Genomic DNA, 24427 nt, shown 5'->3' on the forward strand with positions numbered 1-24427 from the left:
AAGATAATAATGATGATGAACAATTAGGCAACAGATCCAAATTTCCACCCTCTCAGTTTAAATCCTGAAAGAGAAGAGGACACAAGCGGAACAAGGTGAGAGTGCAGCCGCAGCTGGAGGTGAGCTACCCGGGTCAGAGTAAAACCAGCTGAGTAATCAGCCACAATAACAGATAACCACGGTATATAAGAAAGCTAACGTTAGCGGATTCACTTTAGTTGGTAGGCTGTCCTGGAGGATAAGGCGGCGCTGGTGGACCCTTTTCTTTTAAAGTTACACTGTGAAGACAAAGCATTTGCTTCGTAGCAAAATAAAAGTGCAACAAACACGGCTCCCAACAATGTGAGAACACACGCTGGTTTTAGTAGCCCAAAGGTTAGCCAATAAGACGTGGTACTCACATCCCCATTCTACATTATAGTCGCCATCTTGCTGGGTCACGTGATCAGTCTCACCCTCTCTCCCTCTCGCTTTCTCTCTCTCTGTCGCTCTCTCGCTCTCTCGTAACTATGGCAACAGACCTGGCTGATGCTGCTTCGTGGCAAAGAAAGACGTCGTCGATGTGGGGCTGAGGTTTTCTTTTCGCCTCGTAGAATTAGTATTTGCTTTTATTGGTTGTCGTGGAATGCGACAAGTGCAATGAAAAAGTGAAAGAGAGAACCAACCACAAGAATATGAGCTTGTTCAACCAATTTATACCGCTTTCGTGAGCAGTACATATGGTACACATATAAAAACAGTTGTTCTGCCGGAAAGCCTCGTGGCCGGTTAGCTCAGTTGGTTAGAGCGTGGTGCTAATAACGCCAAGGTCGCGGGTTCGATCCCCGTACGGGCCATTTCCAGCTTTTGTTTTTTTTTTTTTCCCCCCAAAAAACCCCCTTTGATTTTAATTATAACAAATCATTTTTTCAACCTAATAAAAAAAAGAATGTAAACCATCGCTGTTAGGTGAAATGATAGAAAAAACTCAAAAAATTCGACATTAAATTGTAAAAATTGTCAAATTAAAGTGAAAAATTTGTATGAAGTCTCCATTGTGTTGTAGTCCTTACTAGTAGTTGTGTAATTCTGTAATTTCCCATTACCCATTGTGTAATTTTGGATTATCTTCAATATTGATATAAAATTCAAATGTTTTAATCTAAGCAATGTTTACTTTACTCCTATTATATTCTGATATAGTCTGTTTTCTGGGGCCTGAATAATTTGAATCTCTATTAAGTTAAATAGGCTGTAAAGTGCTCATTGTGAGAAACAAACCAATGGCCAACACCTTACTCAGGCCGTGCGATGGCGCTGCTGAGCCGCCCAAGTTGCATTTTCTCTCCCTGACACCACCACCACCAGTGCCGGGGCGCACGGAGCGCTGGAGGCGGTGTGTGTTGCTCTTTATTGTTCCAGTAGAAAGCTCAGTGCGCGGCTTCCCACATTTGTCTGAATGGCTGCCGCGGACAAACCACGTCCCACCTGAGAGGGAGCGGTTCAGCTGCAAGCAAGAGGAGCACCGCGTTCAAAACTTACAGCGTGGATTTTAACATCTGCGGTGGACATAAAAAGCTCTCACGGACGCACATTCAGTGGATCCTGGAGGAAGAGGGGGGGTAAGGAAACCGTGCCATCCGGATTGTGAAGCGAGCTTAAACGCAGTGTTTCTGGTATTCCTCGCACAGTAGGTGCAGATTCAGACACCTTTACTGCATTATGTAGACCAGTTTCTAGGAATAGGAGTCGTTGCTTTTTTAAAATGCAACAGTGGGTTAAGCGCGATGAGTCCGATATCTTAAGTCTAAGCTCGCTTCGATTGCAGCCACCAGTCTGTTCGTTTTCCTAATCGGCTGAGCTTTAGGAGGTCCAGCAGAGCTTCTGTTACTGTAAGCTTAAAGATAGACGAGGATATGCTCCTCCGATTACTGCTACATAAAACTTCAAGATTATTATAGTTTTAACACTTTAATCTTGAATATTTTCCACTTTATTAGTAATTCCAGTATTTTGTATTAATAATGCCACACACACATGCACACACCAGCTCAGTCCCTGGACTGTGAGCAGGTTGCCTTGGCCTACTGACATCTTTGCCCTGGGCTAAAGGATTACTCTGCTAACCCACATTGTAGGGTTCTCTCTGCCAACTGTACTCTGTACTGTATGAGTACGTCTCTAAATGTGGCTCGTCGAAGTGTGCGTGCGCGTGCGTGCGCGTGCACCTAACAAAGCTGCTAGTTGATCTTTGGTGTTCTCAGAGACAATCCCCCTTTCACAGTGTGCACCTTTTAGGTGTCACAATCAGCTGGTAAACAAATCCCCTCCCTTTATTGATTTCTGAGAGACACATACTCTTCTTGGACCCCCTCCATCTTTCAGCATGAGGTCACAGGGTCAGCATCCATGATCAACAATGGTTGGGTGCTCAGGTGGAAATGCTGCCTGTTTGGTTTTGCAATCAGTATGACATGGTATTGATTGCCACGTGGTGTTGATGTTGCACTCCATTTCTTGCCCACACATACACACACAATACAATCTCTCCTGAGGGCAGTAGAGCAGCTTAATGGCTCAGCAGGTGGATGGTGTCACCTTGGTGGAGTCAAGCCCAGCCACTGATCTGTCAAGGAGCGCAGGTGTAGCGGGCTCGCTGTGTCATAGCCTTGATCTCACCCTCGCCAATGCTTGTCGGCTTGGGTGTCATTTTTCACTCGACTCATGTAGAATACACAGAGTGAAAATGTACACAACAAACAACACTGTCAGGTAATGGATCCCCTTTAGTGTTCATTGGCTTAGTGCATGTATTAGTTTTATTGTGTGAGTTTCGGGGGTGGGGTTAGGGGTGGGTGTAAATATATGGGACATAATCTGGAAGCAAGATCCACTTGCTTAGCTGTTTCCACACTTTCCCACCATATGTCGCTACTCAGGATGCCCTCACCAGAACACACAGGGATTTTTTTTTTCTGCACAAAACAATGCTCAGTATGCACCTTCCGACTGACCTACTGACTGATAGTTGCGTGCATGTGTAGTCACCAAAAGATGGACATAGCAACATAACATCAGCCACTGTTTTTTAAGCCTTAAAAATGTTCCCAGTGCTAGTTATTTGGAGCTTTTTTTGGAACTGAATTAACAGCTAGCTCTAAATAGCTCTGTTGTCAAGATGCATCTGTAGAGTTTAAGGGCATGTCATACAGACACAATATCTGTTAAGCATCAGCTCTAACCAACACTGATGCGCAGACTTCATGAACTAGGGGTAACACACAAAAAGCCATGTCATTTGTCAAATATTTGTCATTCATTAAAAAAAGAGCTTCTGACATGATGGAGAAGTATCAGTGATCAGTGACTCCAGTTCAGTTTCTTGGGCTTATTTTTTAACAATATATTCCTTACAGTTTTTGTGAAAGATTTATGTTGCTTGTAATTCTGTAAATTCAACAATTTTAACATTGAAGTTGGAGGTTCTGATCCAAGAAAATCCTGATACAGTGGTATGCGAACAGCTAAGTAGGGAATAATTCAAACATATTTACCACTAGAGCCTATGTCTCAAGTACTTGGAAAGAAGGCAAATAGAGTTCTTTTGGTATGTGAACGTTTTCATGTTCACATACCAAAGTAAAGAAGCCTCTTGGAAGAAAGAGGCTTCTTTAGTTCTATAACAACCTATGGAGAGTCCCTGGTATATAACCCTTAGTTTTCACATCCAATGGTTCTTTTACTCTGATTCAAATCAGTTGATGAGTTTGTAAACTTGTAGCTTTTCCCTGTAATTTGACTTCTTTTTACACAGAGTAGAATCCAAGTGAACTAAAATGCATCACAGTCAAAGGAGCTTGCAAAGAAAAGCGTCTGGACTTCTTTAAGTTACTTGAAGACGTTTCACCTCTCATCCGAGAAGCTTCTTCAGTTCTAAGGTCAAATGGTGGAGAGTCCCAGATATAAACCTAGTGGGAGTAACCCCCCACAGAGGGACAAAAGGACCCCCTGATGATCCTCTAATCGCCTTAGCCAAGGTGTGAAACTGGGTGTGGGTCCCAATCAGCCAGAGTTTCGGGTGAGTTCATTGTGAAACCTGGCCCCACCTTATCATGCGAATTCCTGAGATGACCTGGATGACTGAGAACCTTCACAGACATAAAATGCATCACTACAAACCAGATGAGAATGTTATTGGCCATATGTGTCCGGAGAGGGGAGCAACAAAAGTAAATGCAGGGAAAGGGTCCTGTGTTGATCTCCTATTAGAGAACATGTAGAATTTACATTTTCATTTGACTGCGAGTTGCTAGCCTATACATACCTTTCCACTTCTATAGTACCTTGCTGCATCCCAGAATGCAAAGCATACGTGGCTATGGGAAATTTTTCTGTAGCTCAAACTTACAACGTATTAGAGATGGACCGATCCGATATTACGTATCGGTATCGGTCCGATACTGACCTAAATTACTGGATCGGATATCGGAGAAAAATAAAAAATGTAATCCGATCCATTAAATATCACGAAAGCACCTCACAAAACTTGCAACACGCTGTAACTCACCTCAGAACATTAGCACGTCGGAGCAGTATGCATCACGTGATAGAGCGGCTGTGGCATGCGGGACCTGTCGGTGGTCTGGATAGCATGTGGAGCTTCGCTAGCAACCCGGCATTTCATCTCCGACAAAGTTATCCCCGAGAGAAGTAAAGCAAGTGTGTAAGTCCATCTCTGAATGTTTGTAAAGCATTCCTGCGTTAAGCTTAACGAGCGACTGCCTCTTCTTGCTGCTACTTCAATCGTGAAACTGCTTAAATGATCAGCTGATCGGCTTTTCTGTCGCGAGTCCGTCTCTCTTGTTTGTTTTTGGCCCACTTTGCACCAGACAGAGGAAACCAGCGGCTGAACAACAGCAGCACGTTTAAGCTTGATCAGCTGTTGTTAGAATTTATTTATTATTACTTTCTACTCCAGGATCTTTTTCTACGTAGCTGACGCTGGTAACTGTGCAGGGGCGGATCTAGCAAAGTTTAGCCAGGGGGGCCGATAGGGCATTAACAGGGAAAAGAGGGCACAAAGACATACTTTTCTTTCTTATTCTCATTTAAAATGTCTAGCTTTTAATTATTTAATATTTATCTGAATCTTACACCCAAAGTTTTAATCTGATGTAAAATGTATAGAAGTCCATTATTGTATATAGTAACTGTTAAGTCTAATATACCCTAGTAAGCTATAGTACTTTTTCCTTTGGGAAGGTACCATCTGTGCAGTCTGCAATTTTGTTGAAGAAAGATGTTGAATCTATTTAATATTTCTTGAAAAATAATTGATTTCTGTGTATTTTTTTTCACACTGCATCAAATTAAGGTTGATTACGTCGATTAAGCATCATGAGGTGGAGCGTGAAGGGTGGTTCCCTATTTTTTATTTATTTATTTTTGTTGTTGCTGGGAGTTGGAACCCTATTAGTTAGGTTGCTTAATATTTATGCTAAGTACTCTTTAAAATACCAGAATAGGGAGGATGGTGTAGGTTTAAGTTTATTAGATTGATCAGTATTGCTGAACTATGAAATATTTTTTTTTGCATACAGGTATAACAGAATAGCTTTAGTGTAGTTGTTGTTTTAAACTTGAGTATGAACTTATACAAAATGCAGCAAGATATTTAAAAAACAGTTTTGTTGATTAAAAAACACTATATCGGATTCATATCGGTATCGGCAGATATCCAAATTTATGATATCGGTATCGGTATCGGACATAAAAAAGTGGTATCGTGCCATCTCTACAACGTATACCTGGTATTTGATTCTGATTGAGGTGTGATCACATTCACACCATAAATGAACCGCTTTGGAATGGGTTACAGTCTGAATTTGAATTTTGGAGACTTTAGCTATGTTCCAATAACCTTGGAAGTCAGAACTCTAGAATGACTTCACTTCCTAGCTAGTGTGTTCCAACAGTAAAGTCAGAAAAGCAAGAAAATCAGGATTTGTTTTGGTTTTTAGCATTGTAGAGCCATTCATGTATGACTAGCTATACAGCATATTTGTTTGTCGGAACTTAAAAACACGCCTGTGGCACACGCATGGATAGAGCCTAGTCAGTGCTCTGCATATGGCTTGTTTAGCGAGTCATGAATATACAACGGCGGCAGTCCAGATTAAAAATTTTACAGTTTTACTGCTTGTACATTAACTGCTGCCATCTTGTATTATTCATTCTTGATTGTTGGGGTTGCTTTGACTTTCTGAGTAGGAAATTCAAGTTAAGGGGGCATTCCAGATTAAACTGGGAACTCAGAAATTTTGATTTCTGACTTGATCTGGAACTCAGCATTAGTCCCACCCTACCATCATGTCTGCTATTCTGGTCATATGATTCAAGGTTTGAGTGGGGCTAAATCACCTGTGAAAGGGATCCCAGGACTGCACTGTAGCACGCTGATTGCTGGTGAGCTACCACAGAGGTGGTCAAAGTCAAAGTCCTTCTATGAGCAAGTCTGGTATCATGGGCATCTTAGTAACGCCTCTGGGCCATTATTTTGGTGGTTACTTTGAAGCACTATCTAAATGAGCTTTCATTTAAGTTACCACAGGAAATCAAAACTACTTGTGTAGTTTTGATTGCTGACGTTATCCACCAAATAAGGTTTTATAAATCCTTTCTCATGGATCTTTGAGGGCCATATCGCTCTCTTGCTATCTCTGGTATTGGACATATGTGTTATGCCACTAGCAGGATATCTATAATATCCTGATATAACTGTGATAGGAAAAAGTAACTGAGGCCAGAGATTATGTGCTAGTTAGTCTTTTAAATTTGTGTGGGCAGTACTTCCATGAATATTTTCAGGTTTGGGACTGTTTGTCAAACAAAGACGTTTAAAGATTTCCACAGACATTTCAAGGAATGTGTAACACTTTTTTTCCCCGGCATGCATATTCTAATTTTTTTATAAATTACATTATGATCAAATGATTGTGTTATGACTATGCTGATCCAACCTTATGAGGTGAGGCAAGTGGGTCCTTACTATTTGTAAATGTTTGTATTATTCAGAGTTTTTCTGAGAATATTACCCCAGCTCTACCGTGTTACTTTCTCTCTACAGTGGCCCTGACACAGTGCTGTTTAAATATGACTGCAAAGCTCCCTTCATTAGCCTAGCAGTGCACCTGTGTTAGTTTCATCTTGTGATCAGTGATCCTTTTTCACAGCACAGTTTCTGCTGCTCCTTTTGTCAATAATTTAGCTTTTTTTTTAACCAGCACACTCATCAGTCTGTGTACAGACTTCCAGCTTCTTGCATCTCATTTGGCCTTGACATTTTAACCAAACTGCTGATTGCTAGACCTGTTTCACAGCCGACTGACTCTCCCCATTGTGCAAGCTTACACAGATTATGTAATGTCAGACTTCTCACTTCAAAAATGACAAAGCGTTATCTAATTTTTTAACAGATTGGGGTCAGAGTTGGTAATCCTTTGTATGAAAACGATCTGAATCAAATTGGTAACTTTTCTCCCTGTATGACATAAGGCTGTCTCTCATGCACTTGCAATCACATCCGATTCTCTTAGCTTGGCTTCCCTCTGGCAAACTCTTGGGAAACTTTCAGCTAGTTCAAAGCCTGGTTGAGAGGCCTAGGTCCCCCTGAGTTAAAGCCCCACTGCTGGAAGCTCCCACAGTAGCTTCCTTTGTGCCTGCATGAGCAGCTTGCTCTGTATTCCTCTCTTGCACAACAAAACTCCATGTATAATTCTCCCAGGCTCTAAAGAGGAGATGATGAAACCCCAGCTTCCAAATTCCCTCTTTCTAGATTTAATTGGTGGTGAATTTGATTGTCAGTTTAACATGTAGTGTGTTATTATCAAGGTTCCGATTTCTTTTATGATGGTGAAGTCATTGAAATCATTCATGGAAGAATCTGTATTATTTTTATTTTAGTTCCCAGTAGATTCCTTATGTGAGCTTTTCTTTAAAAGACTGAAGACATGCAGACAACAAATCAGCTCTGCTGCCTGCAGAATATCAGCTGGGCAATTGATACGTCATTGTCAGTGAATTATTAGAGCTATAAAACTGGTTTTTGACTTGGGTAATACAGGGAGCTTTAAGTTTGTAGTTTTAAAATATGTAACATTGTTTTGTCAAGCAGGACAGTGGCATGTAAGTTTTACTATAGCTTAAAGGAAGGTGTTGGTCACTGTCTCAGTGCTTCCAGCCGTTACAGCTACCAGTGAACAACTGCATGGCACTTTCATTTCATTGCAGAAGTGGTTGACAGAAACAAAGGAGTGTTCCCACTGGTGTAATGAGTAACTTGAATGTCAGATCCCTTTTTATTGTCAGGTCACTTCCTTGGTACGTCTCCAGTTTCAGGTTTTGTGACTGAGGTGTAGAGAAGCAGTAACCTGTGTGTTCATGTGAAGGGATTACTAAGGATGGTGCTGTTTTTTTTGTTTTTCTTTTCTATTGCAGTGTGGTGTTATTAGCCTGGTTATTTCTGTGGGGGAAAAAAATCACCTCAACTGTTCTGGGGTCAATTTTGAAATAAAGGTTTGATAAGGTTTGAATGATCATGAAAGAAATAAGACAGATGTCGAAGTTTCTTTATTTTGACCAACAGTTCAAAATGTTAAGATGTGGCAGCCAAAGTAGGAAGTGCCACTAACTGTAGTTCCTCTAGTGCCCATTTGAGGCCGTTTCCAAAAGTGGGTCAATCCCCATAGGGTCCCATGTTAAAATACCGGCTTTACAGAATACAGCAACTAATACAGCCCTCTACAACCAACTTATCCCTTTGTTACATCTGTGCGAAGTCTAAGTTTTCTTATAACTCAGCTGTTGAAGCTTAAAGTTTGGGGCCTTTCTGCTTTGACTGACAGGAACCATAATAGCCCTATTCAGAGGACTAGTACTTATTCGAACTGAGTGTACTTGGTTTCAGTCGTTTTCCATTATGATTGAGTACACCCTAATGTGCATGGATGGGGTCATTATCGAACATGGCTGAAAGTCCATTTCAGTCAGTGTATGTGGCACAAACACAACACAACAATGTAGGACATCAATGTTATACCTGCTGCTCAGTGTATGGCTTTTTGTTGACTTGTTGACATCATATTTTTAGAGCATTTCAGATCGCTTGGAACCCCGGCCAAGTAGGTGCTAAAAACGGACCTGGTCCCAGGTACTACCACCTAATAGAAAACCCTAAAAGGCTAATCGAGTCCAGCCAAGTACTTAATAGTGGAAAAGGGTTATAATACCATTACAGACAGCTGCAACAGGTGTTGTTAGACTAACTCGATTCACTTACCTGGATTTCTCAACCACATCTGTGATGCTGGTGCCTTTTTGTAACATTTTTATTGTGGTTTATTGCAAAAACTATGACTGTGCTTTTGTGAATAACATTCAAGAATTTTGTCTGCATACCTTGCTTGCCTAAATATTTTGACATCTGGCTCAAAAAATTCACTCAACCTGTACTTTATCCCCAAACTAGATACTCGTCACAGTGGCTTCACCACAGTGTCCTGTCCTCGTAAAACCACAAATTATACATCAGTTTGATTCTCCAGATTTGGGCAAAGGAAAGCTGTATTTTTCAGGCACATTTATAGGAGTCTTTGGAACAGGACAGCTCCCATCAAGCCTATGACACACTGTATTTGCTCTTGAATTATGGGCCTGGCATTGGAAGTGGTGAATGAAGCTCACATAGTTGGGGTGGATGTTTGCCATGGTGGAGTCTCCCTGCTAACTGCACCACTCAAATATTTACAACAAACTGTTTATCCGGATGCAGAGTTGTTGGTGAAAAGGAAACAACAGATTTGATTTGATTTTTTCCACTGCAGCTTAGTGGATGACTCATAGTTTACAGTCACACTACATCTGTTGTGTGATAATAATGATCAATTATGTTGACCTTGAACAAGAAGCTGTGTTTTCTAAATGATGTTTACTACTGGGTTAGAAGTGGACATTGATGTCATGATTTATTGACAAGAAATGCCTCTGTACATGATCTCTCTCTTTTTTTTTAATATTTAATTTTTCTCCAGACACAAACCTCAAAGTCTGCTGAGCATTGCTGGAAACGCTGGATAATTGATCCTGTGTGTTAGTGTGTCAGGGCAGCGCAGCACTGTGTTACCCTCGTCCTTTGCCCCCCACCCTGACTGTCTTCTAAAACATTCCTCAGCTGTGATATCACCAGCAGTCCTGAGGGGTTATTTACTGTCTGAGGTTGAGGTTTATCAAGTGTGGGATGGAGGTGGGGGTGTTGTGTAATTGAATGAAAGCAAAGGGGGTGAGGGGCACAGATTGAGTGTCTTTGTGCGTTCTCAGACCGTATCTCATCTGCCCTACTTGTGACGCTTTATTCAAGTCTGAACTGGCCTTAAACAGAGCTCTGTGAATAGCTCATAGGAAATCCCAACTTCATGCTCTGCAGCTGGGATACATGAGTGTCTAGCTAGGTGTGAGCAAGTCTGTCTGATTCTGTCTGAAGTTTATGCTATGTATGCACTCATTTCATCACTATAGTCAATAAATAAATAAAGCTCATCACTAAAGAACTCAGATTAAATGTCTTTTGGTTTGTACATTGGGTAAGACCAATTTAAAGCAAAGATTGGATAAATATGGGAAGACATTTCACACATTTCTTGAAGTAATTAAACTTTGGAGTTTCTCTCCAAGCAAAGTGCCACAAAAGAACCTCTTACTCCCTTTCTTTTCTTTTCTTTTCTTTTCTTTTCTTTTCTTTTTAAATAAGGTGCACAGGTCCTTTATTTTCATGTTTCAAGAATAACCTCCAGTTATTCAAGAGATCTCTCAGGTTTGCATTAATGCAGTTTGGCCTGTGTTTCTTTAAATGCTAATGACGTTTTTAGTCCTTCAGACACCCACAAAAGGGATTTAGAATTCCTATAAAAGCAGTATCAGGATGCCTTTTAAGGAAATTGTGCATGCAGATTTACTAACACACAGGATGTGATGCAACTGTACTGTTTATAGTGAGGGCCCAAAGCATACAAAGAGACAAACTCCAATCCCACATTTTCAGAAAATTCTCTTTTCTTTCTCCACTAGACGTGAACAGAGGTCCCTGCAGCTCGATAGCCTCTTACTGTAAGGTCTGTCATCATGGTCGAACCAGCCGACAGGTCGTCCACAGCCGGGCAGAGGCTGGGTGCTCCTGAAAGCTTTGGAGTGTCCACCCTAGAGCCAGGTCTGCGCCCTCCTGCCCAGCCTCCAGGACGCCAAGTCTCCATGAGGGTGCAGATGCTTGATGACACACAGGAAGTCTTCCAAATATCGGTGAGTAACATAATGTTGGATTATTGCAGGCATACTTTAGTGATCCAGAGGGATTTAAAATAAACATGTGGGAAGTGAAGAGTGGATGTGTGAGGTTTGCACACATCTTACTGTCCATGAAAATATCCACAGCAGTGGTTGTGATGGGAGTAAAACAGGTGTTCAGCTTGGTAGAACCTTCTTGTGTGTTGTTATTGCAAATAAGCAGTGCTTGAGTTTAGTTTCTTTCCATTAACCCATCAAATTTCCATATTTGTTTTTGTTTGTTTGTTTGTTTGTTTTTGTTGTTTTGCTTTTTAAAATATTTACATGCTTTCATTTCATTTGGTAAATGGACTGGGACTTACACTTTTCACTACAAGCAACATTCACTCATGGATGGATGACTTGAGAGCAAGTCTGGGTTCAATATCAAGATGAGGGATACTTCAGTTGTATTGGCCCTGTTGGTTGGCGATCCACTGGCATTTCACTATTGCATTTCACGATAACTGTGTAACTGTCTGTGCTGCTCTGTACTTGGTGGAGGATGTGCTTCCAAAGCGCCCCTTTAGTTTATTTATTACCTAAGAGCCTGTTATAAAACCATCGCTGCTCTTGGGTAGCACAAAAGCCTCAAAGAATAAACCTGTGCTTCTGTTCAGAATGTGCAAAATGACTTTCATAGTCTTTTTTTAGATTTTTGGCATCACGAAAAGGAAGCATTTGCAGAGTGACATTATTGCCTTCAATGTTCAGATAAGATATTGGTTTGTTTCCTTAAGCCTCTCTCCATTTTCTCTTCATCTAAGCATGTGTTTGTCATTTATTTATTACCCTCTTGCTAAACTGTCACTTTATTAACTGATACAAGCAGAAAAGGAGGGTAAAATATTAAACTATTTTTCCACAGTCCCCATGGAATTCATCACCAGTTTTTGCTCCATAGAGATGGTTCATTTTGTTCCATCCACCTTGAGTCTTATCTTCAATCTCCACTTCCTTGTGATACACGGGAAGTGGGACAGAAGCCAGCTTCCTGTCCGAGCACACCACACCTACAGACTCCTGTTTTGGCTTTGCAGACAGAGGCAGACTTTATTCTGTTTTTTTTGACTACTTCCCAGCAGCTTGTGTTTTTCTAAACACTAAGCCTGCTCCCCTTTTTATAAAAAGATTGCTGTTATGGCATGTGTATATGTAGTAAGCAGTCCTGCATTTGTCCTGTGTTCCTAAGTTTTCATTTTCTTCTTCTTTGCTTTTATTTAGCCTTAAGCCTCCCTCTTCTGTCATTTACTCCATCATAAACATACATAACTGTATATTACTGTAGCCAGTATTCACCCTGCTTCATAAATATTTGCATGTGTTTTGAATCTCCTTGTTAGCTTGAGTATGTCATGCGCGTCTACTTGTGCTCCCTGACTTCCTAATGTTTTGTTTTTTTTTTCTTTTAAAGGCGTCCTTTGAGAGGCGGCACAGACAGCAGTTTTAATCACATTGCTGCTGCTGTGGTACTGTGGTATGTCATCTCAGGGTGGGCGTATCCTCGAATTTCAGAATTAATGTCTGCTGCAGGCTGACACAGAGTTTGGTTTCAAGCCTTCCTTGGTGATTTGCATGTCTTTAAAAAAAAACAGCTGCTGTATTTTCAGCTTCAGATTTAGGGAGTCTTTGTGATGATAATCAAGAGAGAATCCAGAAAGAATCACTGTCTCAGCTGGCTTCTCGAACATTCAGAGCTGCTGGTCTGTGGGGCTGTAATTGGTCCTCATGAAATGGCCAAGAATGCATGCGGTTGTTGGAGTGAAAGTGCCTCAGGATGTGTTTGAGTGGATGATTGGACAGTTTGACAGTGGCCTGGGATCTGGTGTCTGTGAGGGGATGTCATCTGTGTGTGAATACTACTAAATTGATGTCTCCACAAACTGATGTTCTCCACAAAGCAGCAGCCCTCTTCATATCAGGGAGCTCTTTTCTCTATCTATTTCTGTCCTCAACTCCTTTCACAGCCTCTCACACACGTATGAGTTGGTCTGTCTCTCTGGACCCTGTTTCAGCTTCACTCTTTACACCACAGGAGAGCAGAAGTATCAGGTGAAAACAGCAGCATGAAACTAAAATAGTAATATTTTTTATGTATTTATTTATTTATTTATTTTTATTTTTCGTTGCTGTTTTAAAAGCCAAATGTAATAAAAGATGAACTAGAAGGAGAGAAGCGAGAACAGAGCAGAGAAACATGGAACATGGGAAGTGAACCAACCAAATTAATGACAGTTGTTTTCAGTGCTTCTTACAAATTTGGTGAAATAATGGGGACATTGTCTATTGAGCCTGACTCACCTAATCTGTTTTTTCCTGTTACAATAGCCTCCAGTGTATTTGTGCAGTAGGTGCAGTCGAATGTGTGAATCAGGAGATAAGCCTGCAGCTTTCACTAGCATTGGCACTTGACTGGGCATTTTTTCACTGCAGTGGAGGTAAAGTAGAAGGGTAGCTCATTAACCACCTTGTTATCAGCAAACCTCAGGCTGCTGCAGGAGAGGGGCAATAAATATTAAAAATACATTTAATTTTAGTTTTTTGTTTTTTTTTTAGCACATGAAGAACAATGCAGACATACCATAGTGTTGTTGTAATGTTGACTAAAGCTTTTTGGGGTTGATTTCTTGAATTTGTTCTTTGTTTTAAACCACTTTTGAGACCAATTACAAGGAAATGAAGATATTTCTCCAAAATCAAGGGATAGTTAGGAGTGCACATTAATTCAGCCTGTTTAAACAAGTCTTCTGCAGGCTGAAATGCCAAACCTGCACTCAAAGCAAATCTGATTTTTGCATACTAAATGAAAATAGATCCTGTGCAGTGTTTTCATATAGATAAGTTTCAGCTAGGTTGTGTTTAGAGGACATAGTGCTTCTGTCTGTTTTCTGGGCTTCAAACGGCAGTTGCTCCAGTACTATGTTTACAATATAAAAAGCACTATCTGCAGCACATGTAGCAGAGTAGCATCACAGCTGTGCTGATTGCAGTCACGCTCTATAATCAGTCTTCCTGAAGAAATATGGATTTGGTTAATGTGCAGTCTCAAGATTATCATAAAATGTGCATTTACAAGAACCACAATAATGATTATATTTTTAGCAGGTCTTGGCTAGCTATTAATTGGAAGGCTAACTGTATGGGCCTATCACTTTCTTCAGTTTGAAGCTGCACATATTGAGAAGCTTTGCACATGTTTTGATCAATATTAGCAGTAGCTTTTTGCATCAGTTAAAACAGTAGAGCACAAATTATTCATTTAACAGGGATCTGTCACATGAAGGTGACTCGAGGCATTTGGCTGTGTCGACCCTTTGTTCCCTTCACTTCCACTAAGATAAATGCCTGATTCATCCAGTTACATCAAAGCGGTTTAGTCGTTAACTATCTTGCTATCTACACAAATTGTGTGGCACAGAGAATTATGAGGAAAAACATGACCAGTTGCAGGAATGTTTCACTTTATTGCAATAGTAGACGTTGTAAGCAGTGTAGGAAACTTTCTGTTTGTATGAAATCTCAACAAAGCGCAAATATGTATCAGAGTTTTGATGCTGTTGCTTGTTATTGCGGCCAAGGCAAGCAAGAAAGAATGGCTGATGATGACCTCACTGCTCTATATTTCCTGCAGCATCCAAGGACAACTTCCCCTCTGAGTGGTTTTGCCATAGCAGTGTTGGCAAACCACAAATTCTGAGTTTTCCTTCTTTGTTGATTCTTACCTTAACATCAGTCTTAGGCTTGAGTTAGCCTTTTTGTAAGATGTATAATTCGTTTAGCTTTAATCAGTCTAACCCACATTAGAGTAATATAAGAACAAAATTCAGACTGGTTTAATCCCACAGGCCACATCTTTTTGTGAAGCCGACCCCAGAATTTTGTTCTACAGACCAGGACAAATAAATTGGTTTGTCATGGAAAATAAATTTAGGACTTCAGACATGGGGAAGATTTAGAGTGTATGTACAGCAGGGGTCAACAAAAACCCCCCACTGAAAATGGACTACTGTGACATTTTTATTTTATAAACACACATTTCTAAGATCAGAGCCACGTTCTTAATATGAGCCTCTGTCTTTCATGCTCAACTGTCTGTGATTCCTATGATATTTCTGGTGTTCATGAAGCTGTATCCTCAGGCTTTCAGTCTGGAGTCTGTTCAGGACCATGAACAGACTCTGTCTCTCAGATTTCCCGTGAGAGCTAATGTCGAATCCATTAGATCCAAAGAAGACCTTGCAGAGTTTTTAACTGCACTCTGCTGTTCAGAGGGAAAGAGATGAAATTTCATTAAAAACTTCTCCTGAAATCACGACAGACTGGGCAGATCATCTTGTGCGTTCAGCACTTTGTTTACTGATAGTTAACATTTTATTATTTATATCTATCAGCCTTTTTCTTTGAGCTGATCTTTGGAAATGTATATTATTTGAGTGTACACCACATTAATAAAACATCATGACATGACATGACGTAGGCACACACTGCATTAGTGACCACTGAGGCTACACACACGCACATACACAGAGGCACAGACACACTCAGTCTTCATTATTAATGTGTAAAAGAGGCAGAGATGGAGGTAGTGGTAGAGGTCACGCCCAGCTGGTTAATAATTAAAGGTAGACAGGATGTGTGTCTGTGTTTTTGTTTGCATACATGCTGAATGGAGCATAAACTAACAGTATAGCTTTCAACACAGACAATTTCAAGCATGCACAAAGGTTTAAACTTTTGACCTACTCCTCTGATTGTTTTCTTGCATGGCATTAACAGACTTTGCTGTGTGACTCACAAGTAAAACCGTTTCACATTCTCAACAGGCCACAGCATCCGTTATTAAGGGGAAGCAAAATAACCTACATACCAAAATCTGCAATAGCAACGATAATCAATAAGACCAGTGTATTACTCGTTATTTTGTGTTTTTCCTTTTTTCTTTTTTCTTTTAGTAAGGTCAGCTTTGACCTTGGGTGCTAACAACGAAGGTCAAGGTATTTAGCCAACCTAAGTACTCATGTCCCCCGAAGGTTAGTAAGTTGTTTTAAAGTCTGAAGACGATACAAAAAAAATTGTGGGTAATTGAAAGTTTTCACAGATTTTTCACATTTGGTGTGACCTGATTTTTCACCTAATTAAAACAGCTCGAGCTGCCATCACACAAAATTTAAAAATGATATGTGGATGCTAGACTGCTAACAAACACATAAACAAACATAGTGGATTACATACTCCCTTCCTTCGGAGGGAGAAAATTTTATGAATTTTAAAGTATACTACCACCTTAAAGGATGCTATAGAAGCATTGCATTTATCTTACTAATGAGCTTTTCTTTTGAACAAAAATTCAGCCCGTCCATTCCTGTGCACCACAGGACTCTATTGTTGTCTGAAAAACACATTATTTTCATTTCTTTTTTTCACATTTCAGTCTCACCTACAACAGCCTGCTGATGGAAATGACCACCGGAACACCGTTATTAATCCATAGCTCAAAATAATCCCCAACAAATGCTCTGTTTGTTCTTCCTCACGTACCAGTTTCCTCCCAGTTTCCAAACCCCACAAAGGCCAGTTTAGCCGCATAGATTGAATTTATATCTCTGTTCATTATAAACAGCCAGGTTCGGGGAAACTCAGGTGTGCACTGTAATGGAAGATTAAGAGGGTGAGGTATGGTGATGATGGAACGGGTACAGCAGGCTTAACCTGAACAGGTTATTTTCAGAGTTAAAGATTAACACCAACTGTTAAAAGGTGCTTTTTTTTTTTTTTCTTCCTGAAAATTTCTCCTGAGTTACAGATTATTGGTATTAATCAATAAAATTGTTTAGTAATGCTAAAAGGATTTCCACATATTCTTTTAGTAGGGGACAGTTTGAGTCCAGTTTTCTTAAAATCACATTTAAGGGCTCTAATGTCAGCTGTCACGTTAGACATAAACCATATTCAGAGTGGTAAGTAGGCACATTTACTTATAGATTTAAAAGACTAAATGGCCTGTAATTGTATAGCACTTTATTAGTCCCTAAGGACCCCAAAGCGCTTTGCACAACCAGTCATCCACCCATCCACACACACATTCAGTGTTTGTAGCCCTAACACTTTATGACCAGGTCTTCTAACATAGATGGTCCTTTCTCGGCTTGCCTTAGAGTCTGTGACTTTTATGTGACCGCACTTAGACGTATGAAGAAAACCTGGGTTAAAGAAAACTGCTGACCACTGATTGGTATGTTAGGCCGGTCCATACTATATACACACAGTTGTGTGTATATAGTATGCTTTTCTTTCTTTTTTTTCAGCCTATTGTTTTGTACATTTAGCTACAGTTTGGACATACCTTACTCCCTTGGGGTCCTCGATGATGGCACCTGCAGCTGGTCCCTTTATTTGCCAGACATCTGCAGTGCTTTCACACTTGAGCTCTCTGCATTATGTTGAAAAATATGAGGTCTATCTCTGTTATGCCTGTCCCCTGTGGACCCACCCTCACTAAGAAATATCATTGGCTCATATGATGCCTTTAATGCCTCAGGTGGTTTAGGCCTACACATATGGAGCCACATGTGGCCTCCTGGAGCTTTCACTCCTACATCCCATTTGAGTCCATCTCAGACGATTTAATAGGGAGTTTGCAAAAAATCCCTTTTACCTGTTGATTAGTGGTTTCTGTTTGCTTGTATTGTCTTGTCTAGCATGATGCTTGCTTGAACGTAATCCCTGTAAGTATTTCCAGTATAGCCACATTAAACCAGACTTTAGGTTTCTTTATTAACGATGGCATGAATGAGAGGATGGTGGAGTATTTTGAACATGCTCTGTCGCAATATGCAGTCTATAAAGGTTTTTGTTGCATGATTGGATTGTGGCTTTATGATCTGTGTCAGCTCCTGACCTTATGTGAGTGTTTGTTTTTTGTCTAAAAAGAGAGCTGGGGAAAGATACAGGACTCTGGGGGGGATGGTTATGAGGATTAGGATGATGGAAGAATAGACCACATAATTTGATAGACTAGCAGTCCCCCAAGGCCTGTGATAAATGAGCTACAAGTCCCCCGCCAAATTATGCAGGAACGCACACAGACTCACTCCTTAGCTCCAGAGTTAAGCTGTTGACATTTCAAATGGATGGCCTTTGTTTTGTCGGTGTCCACTGTCTTGGAATTGAAAGAGTCATGTTAAAGGAACCAGTATAAAAGGACAGATCTTAAAAGGCAGAACGAACAAGAAAATTACTTAAAATGACAGTAACACTGTGGCAAGTTGAATTTTCCCTGTTACTGGTTTGGATGCATGTATCATAATCATTTTAAAGGGGGCCTATTATGCTGATTTCCAGCTCCATTATTTTATTATTGGACTCTAGTGGAGTCATTTTGCATCATTCACAGTTTAAATGATCCTTATTCATCTTGTGCTGGACCTTGGTGCAGCTCCTCAGTTCATCCACTGTCTGAAAGAAAGTTTCTTCTGATTGGCTGCCAGTCAGTAACAGAATTACTGACCAGCATGTGGGTGGGGCTTCTGTGCTTTAGTTGACCATATTAAGGATATCCTCTTTTTTTTGACATCATACATGTACAAGAGTAGAAAAAACTGCCTGTTACCAAGTGTTTAGAGCAGTCTGAGGCCTGAGCTTTAGACCCACAGGAATTATTGTTGCATTTCCTGATCTTAAAATGACATTCCACTACTGTAACAGGTCCACTTTAAGGACACTGCTTTGGTATCATGTGGCCAAAAACCTTAAAAATCCTGACCTTGCTACTCAGCTAAGAACATCTTTGTGGATTGATTGTGGTTCTTCCCTCCTCAATAACAGGAATGACTGCCTCATTGTTGCACTTCCAGCACGCAGACCTTGGCTATTTGGCCCTAAGAAGAGGAAATTAGTTTTAATGTAGCCTTCCTTTAGTGCATTACTATTCAGAGAACCAGACAGTTAAAATATTGTGCAGTGCCAGATATTTTTAAACTCTGGGTTGCCCAGCGGCATGGTTTTTTGATTTTCTTTTTATTTCATTTTTAATTTAATTTTCTTTTATTTGTGTGGGTCTGTATGTCTTCTTCTGCACTGTTTTACCCCAAAGCACATTTTAACCCTGCTAAAATTCATTTAGAGGGAGAGAGTGATAAGAGATGAGAAAATGGGTTTTAGAATTTGGAGCCAAACTCTACTCATGTGTCTTTATGTCTTTTAAAGTTGGCAGATCTTCTGGCAGTAGTTTAAATGTGTAGGTGAAACCAAAGTAAGGTAATGGTTAAAGACGGTTCTTCTCTTCTCTTCTCTTCTCTTCTCTTCTCTTCTCTTCTCTTCTCAATAATCTCTTTCTTTCTGGCTTTTTTGGAGCACTTACAGAAATAACTGTACCTTTGGCAGGTCTCATTCGTCATTATAGACAGAAACGTGTGCGTGGGTGTGTGCGCGCATGTGTGTGTGTGTGTGTCGCTAGTCCTTGCCTAATCTACCATTGTAACATATTAAATCTATAATGATACTGGTTTCCTGGGCCACCCTAAACCATGTTTTATGGACTTACTATTTGACTTCACGGGCATATGCGCACGTGTGCATGCTACCACCCACCCTGTGGTTCAGTCGCCTAAGATTGACAGTAAAATAATAAAAGTAAATATTTGATTAGATTTGGGGTTGTGATATCCTCCTTTTAATGACTATGGCACAGATGGGAGCAAGAAATGAATTTGATTAAATAATATCATGACCACAGTGGTACATGGATTAGCATTATGTGTGATGTGTAGCCCTGAAATTGACCATCGACTGCACTCTTTCTCTGCATCGTCTAGTTTCCAAAAACTGAAATAAATGCAATCAGATTTTGACGGGGCAATATGAAAGATGTTGTGGTAGTGCCTGTGAAAGCTACTGAAGCAACTTGCATCATGATGTACACATATCTATGTCAATACTGTCTCAAATGGTACTTGCCTGCAATATCATTAGCTATCTAACATGCCTGATAAGGTGTGCCAGCATGGCCTCCATCATCAAAATGTGAAGGTGTGGCAAGAGAGGGAGTCTAAAAAAGAAACCTGTAGCCTGCAGGCTTGTTTCATCTTGTTTGATAAGAAGAAATCAAGCAGAATCAAAGAGTGCACACAAGTAAAATATCCCTGGGCAGTACTTCTTCTCATATTGAGCTGACACTGCCATGACTCACAATCCCATCTCGAGGTACCAAGTGTTGTTTTAAGAGGATAAAGGCAGATGCCAGCTTGACAGCATGGTAACTTCTGAGACTGTGTAAGCCCCGGATAGCATGTTAAATTTCATTACAGCACAGTTAGAAATCAAGTGAAAAAGTATGTCTTGTTTGGAAGTGTTACCAAGAGAAAGCCTTTTCTCTCCACAAAGAACATGACAGGATGTGCGGTGGTGAAGGGGTGATGATTTGGGCTTGTTTGGCAATGACAGACACTGGGCACCTTGCAGCCATTAAGTTGACCATGAACTCCTCTGTATACTAAAGTATTCTAGAAGCAAATGTGAGGCCATTAGTCCAACACCTAAAAATTGGCCCAAACTGGGTCATGTACCAGCACAGTGATTCTAAATTAATCAACCAAATACATAGACATCTACAACAAGAGTTCCTTCACATTCTTTTTGTAATTTAGGTTAATTTGTAATATATTTTTAATTAAATTTTTTTTACCAGGTGCTCATTTTTAAGGAGGTAAACTATTGCTGTCTTGAAATATTAGCATGCCATGACTTTTTTTCTACATCCAGTGCTCTGATGGTCTATGGCTAATTGTAGCAGAAAATGGCTCATATGATCTTCACTCAAGTTATTTAGAAAATGGTTTACACTTAATCATAATAAGCACCTGCGGACCACTTATGTGCACCTAAAAAGCTAACCAAAGCAGGGCTTAGCAGAAGGTTAGGATACATATAAAGTGTGAATCTAATACAAATGCATGAGTCTTTTCTGCAATCCACATGAAGTGACCCAAGCTGGGGGAAAATATGGATGCAGCATGCTAGCATGAGTCTCCAACCGAGGAACTGTGCTGTATTATGTAATGGCTGGCATTCACTGTCTCATTCCTGTGGTCAGAGATCTCAAAAAGGGACTTCTGACTGTGGACTGACTTTCCTTTCAGCTTCTTCTTTCTTTCTTTAGCTGTCCCCAGTGTTTAACCAGCTAGGAGAGCAAATGCAGAGAGAGGATCGGTGATGATTCATCTTTTTACAGATGTAAGAAGGTGATAAGATTGTATGTCGACAGTTCTCCCTCTGCTTTCCAGACATTCAGCTTCCGACTTGAGCAAGTAGCTTTGGTAGAACCATGCATTGTGTTATGTTGCTATTAAGGTGGGCTTGTGCACGTGGAGCCACGTGGAAGCATTTAAAACTGCTGAGTTCAAAGAGAGGCCCACAGACGAAGCTGCCCTTGAGCAATGAAGGAGGAAACGAGTGTGTGAGTATACTATTCTACAGTATAGACTCTTTCTGGTGCAGAGACGATCACTGAGAGCTTGTTTCTGAAAGGCAGCGAGATGGGGGTAGAAGGGAATTAAAAAGGGCCCCACTGGGGGACGGAAAGGAGACGTGGTGCTGCACTCACTGTGAGAGACTGCAGCACTGGGAGAGAGAAAGATGAATACAGGCCCACATCCGTCTCCCACAGAAGCCTTTCGCGTTACGCCGACAGCCTCTGAATGAGCAAACACTTTCCTGCACTGCTTGGCTGCAAACGATATCCCCTTTTTTTTTTGGTAATTGGAGTAAATGAAGTCCCCCCGTGATGCACTACTAAAGCCAGTGATGGAAGAGCTGGGCCCCATTTAGGGTAATCACTGCACCCCCCTGCTTCACTGCTGTACAAAACCACCAATTTAGTAGTTTTCCTGGATTGTTTGGAGCAGTGGCCACTGAGGTGGGCTTGTGGTGAAGTTTTCACTGCTGTTTTTACAAGTTCGTCTGGTCATTTTATGTTGCAAAATGGGAGATGAATTATATCCTGTATTTGACGGGGGTTGTGGCATTTTTGATGCTGTAAAAAGTAGCTCCAGTTTGGCATGGTAACACCAGCTGCTAGAAGAAGAAAACACTGGTAGGATTATTGCCAGCAGCTGGCTGACTGGAGGGATGCCAAAACCGATTTGTGGACCTTTTGTTTTATTTCGAAAAATGACTCTGGATGAGATTCTAGAAGGTGTTAAGGGTGACACGTGTTGTTGTTGGACACAGGAGTTTGCTTCAGGGTCTGATTTAATCAATTCAATTCAATTCAATTTTATTTATATAGCGCCAAATCACAACATAAGTCGCCTCAAGGCGCTTCATAGATACAGAGAAAAACCCAACAATCATATGACCCCCTATGAGCAAGCACTTTGGCAACAGTGGGAAGGAAAAACTCCCTTTTAACAGGAAGAAACCTCCGGCAGAACCAGGCTCAGGGAGGGGCGGGGCCATCTGCTGCGACCGGTTGGGGTGAGAGAAGGAAGACAGGATAAAAGACATGCTGTGGAAGAGAGACAGAGGTTAATAACAGATATGATTCAATGCAGAGAGGTCTGTTAATACATAGTGAGTGAGAAAGGTGACTGGAAAGGAAAAACTCAATGCATCATGGGAATCCCTGGCAGCCTACGTCTATTGCAGCATAACTAAGGGAGGATTCAGGGTCACCTGGTCCAGCCCTAACTATATGCTTTAGCAAAAAGGATCAGCCACCAGTCCTGTTTTTCCGAACACAGGAAAAATACAACCTCACATGATGAAGCACAAGTAAAAAAAGTCAGATGTAACTGAACTGAACAAGCTAGACAGGTTTATATGTGTAGACTTATTAGACTATGGGGCTTCTTGTTCTGGCTGTCTATGCTGCTGTAAATCATCACTCAATGATTGAGGGGAATAGTTAACTTGAGTTGAGGTGTCCCCTTGGTGTAGGTCATTAAAAAGTCACCAGTAAAGTAGATTGTGTTGGGGAAGGAGGTTCTGTATTTCAGAGAATAAAACAAGACCCCAGAAAGCAGATCTTGTGGCCAGTTGTCCATAATAAGGGAGCTAAAACCGACTCACAGTGTTTTTTACAGATAACTTCTCTGTTTGCAGAGTGAAATGTGTGCTGGAGCTAAGTGATTCCTCAGTATTACATTCTGGCATGCCGAGAGTTTAGCCTGGAGCTAAAACTCTTCAGTGTCAGCTTCAAAATCCTAAATGAGACTTCTCCCCCCTTGCTAAGTGTTAACCATGGCTCCCTCATTATACCTTTCTAAGGCCACAAACCTGCCTCTCTCAATCTCTGTCACAGACCTGGACCAAACCCTGTAACTTCCAGTCCTGAGTCCTTGGACGTTATTGTGTGTGTGTGTGTGTGTGTGTGTGTGTGTGTGTGTGTGTGTGTGTGTGTGTGTGTGTGTGTGTGTGTGTGTGTGTGTGGGGACTGGGATGTCTTAAAGTGTTGTGAAGGGTTGCTTAATCTCTTTCCTTGCACCCTCCTCGTCTCTGTTGGGACGTTTTCCAGAAGCCTCTGAGGAATTCAATTGCGTCTCCCCTGCTGGGTCCCTGAGCTTCGAGACGTTTGTTTTCTCTGAGAAACTCTGAGAGGAATGCGGCTTGAAATGTGGGGATCGGAGAGTAAAATACGTAGTTGTGGTTTTTACCTCATGCCATCCTTGCTCGCCTTTTCTGTCACTGCTCTCAACCAAGCCATTTTGTCATGTCGAAGTCTCATCATTTGTGCTACGTTTTGTGCAACGTCTGTTATATTTAAACACAAAATTATGAAAGCACTGCTTTTTTCTCTTTTTTTTTTTTTTTTTTTTTTTTTTTTTACGCCTGTAGCCAGAAATATCAAACTTTGTATCCCTGGGCGATTCATCTCATTGGCTTTGACTGTGATGGATTTTTTGATTGAAGTGCTTTTTTTCCCTTTGTTTTCAAATGGATTTAGTGAGCTTTTTGGGGATTTTTATTATATTCATTGACTTTTTGTAATATTGCTTTGCTTTAATAGTGTTTGCAGTGTGGATGCTCATACCACTGCACAAATGTATTTACCACAGGCCTCCGTTAATTATTCTGGTGG

General features: G+C 40.8%; 1 protein-coding gene and 1 non-coding gene across 3 annotated transcripts in view; both read left to right on the forward strand.

The window, feature by feature from the left end:
- Positions 1 to 762: 762 nt before the first annotated feature.
- trnai-aau (transfer RNA isoleucine (anticodon AAU)) lies at positions 763 to 836 on the forward strand. Its single transcript has one exon. It is a non-coding gene; the product is annotated as a tRNA-Ile (tRNA).
- Positions 837 to 11106: 10270 nt separating this feature from the next.
- Positions 11107 to 24427, forward strand: part of LOC146608494 (FERM, ARHGEF and pleckstrin domain-containing protein 1-like) — a 59802-nt gene continuing 46481 nt past the window's right edge. For both annotated transcript variants that reach the window (XM_085347427.1, XM_085347428.1), the window contains exon 1: positions 11107 to 11328. In XM_085347427.1, coding sequence (XP_085203553.1) covers positions 11155 to 11328 — 174 coding nt within the window. In that variant the 5' untranslated portion in view covers positions 11107 to 11154. The remainder of the gene's footprint in view (positions 11329 to 24427) is intronic.

The sequence above is a fragment of the Diplotaxodon limnothrissa genome, linkage group LG23 (genome assembly GCF_057381915.1).
Source record: "Diplotaxodon limnothrissa isolate DT_005_m linkage group LG23, D_limnothrissa_male_GT1.1, whole genome shotgun sequence".
NCBI classification, from domain to species: domain Eukaryota; kingdom Metazoa; phylum Chordata; class Actinopteri; order Cichliformes; family Cichlidae; genus Diplotaxodon; species Diplotaxodon limnothrissa.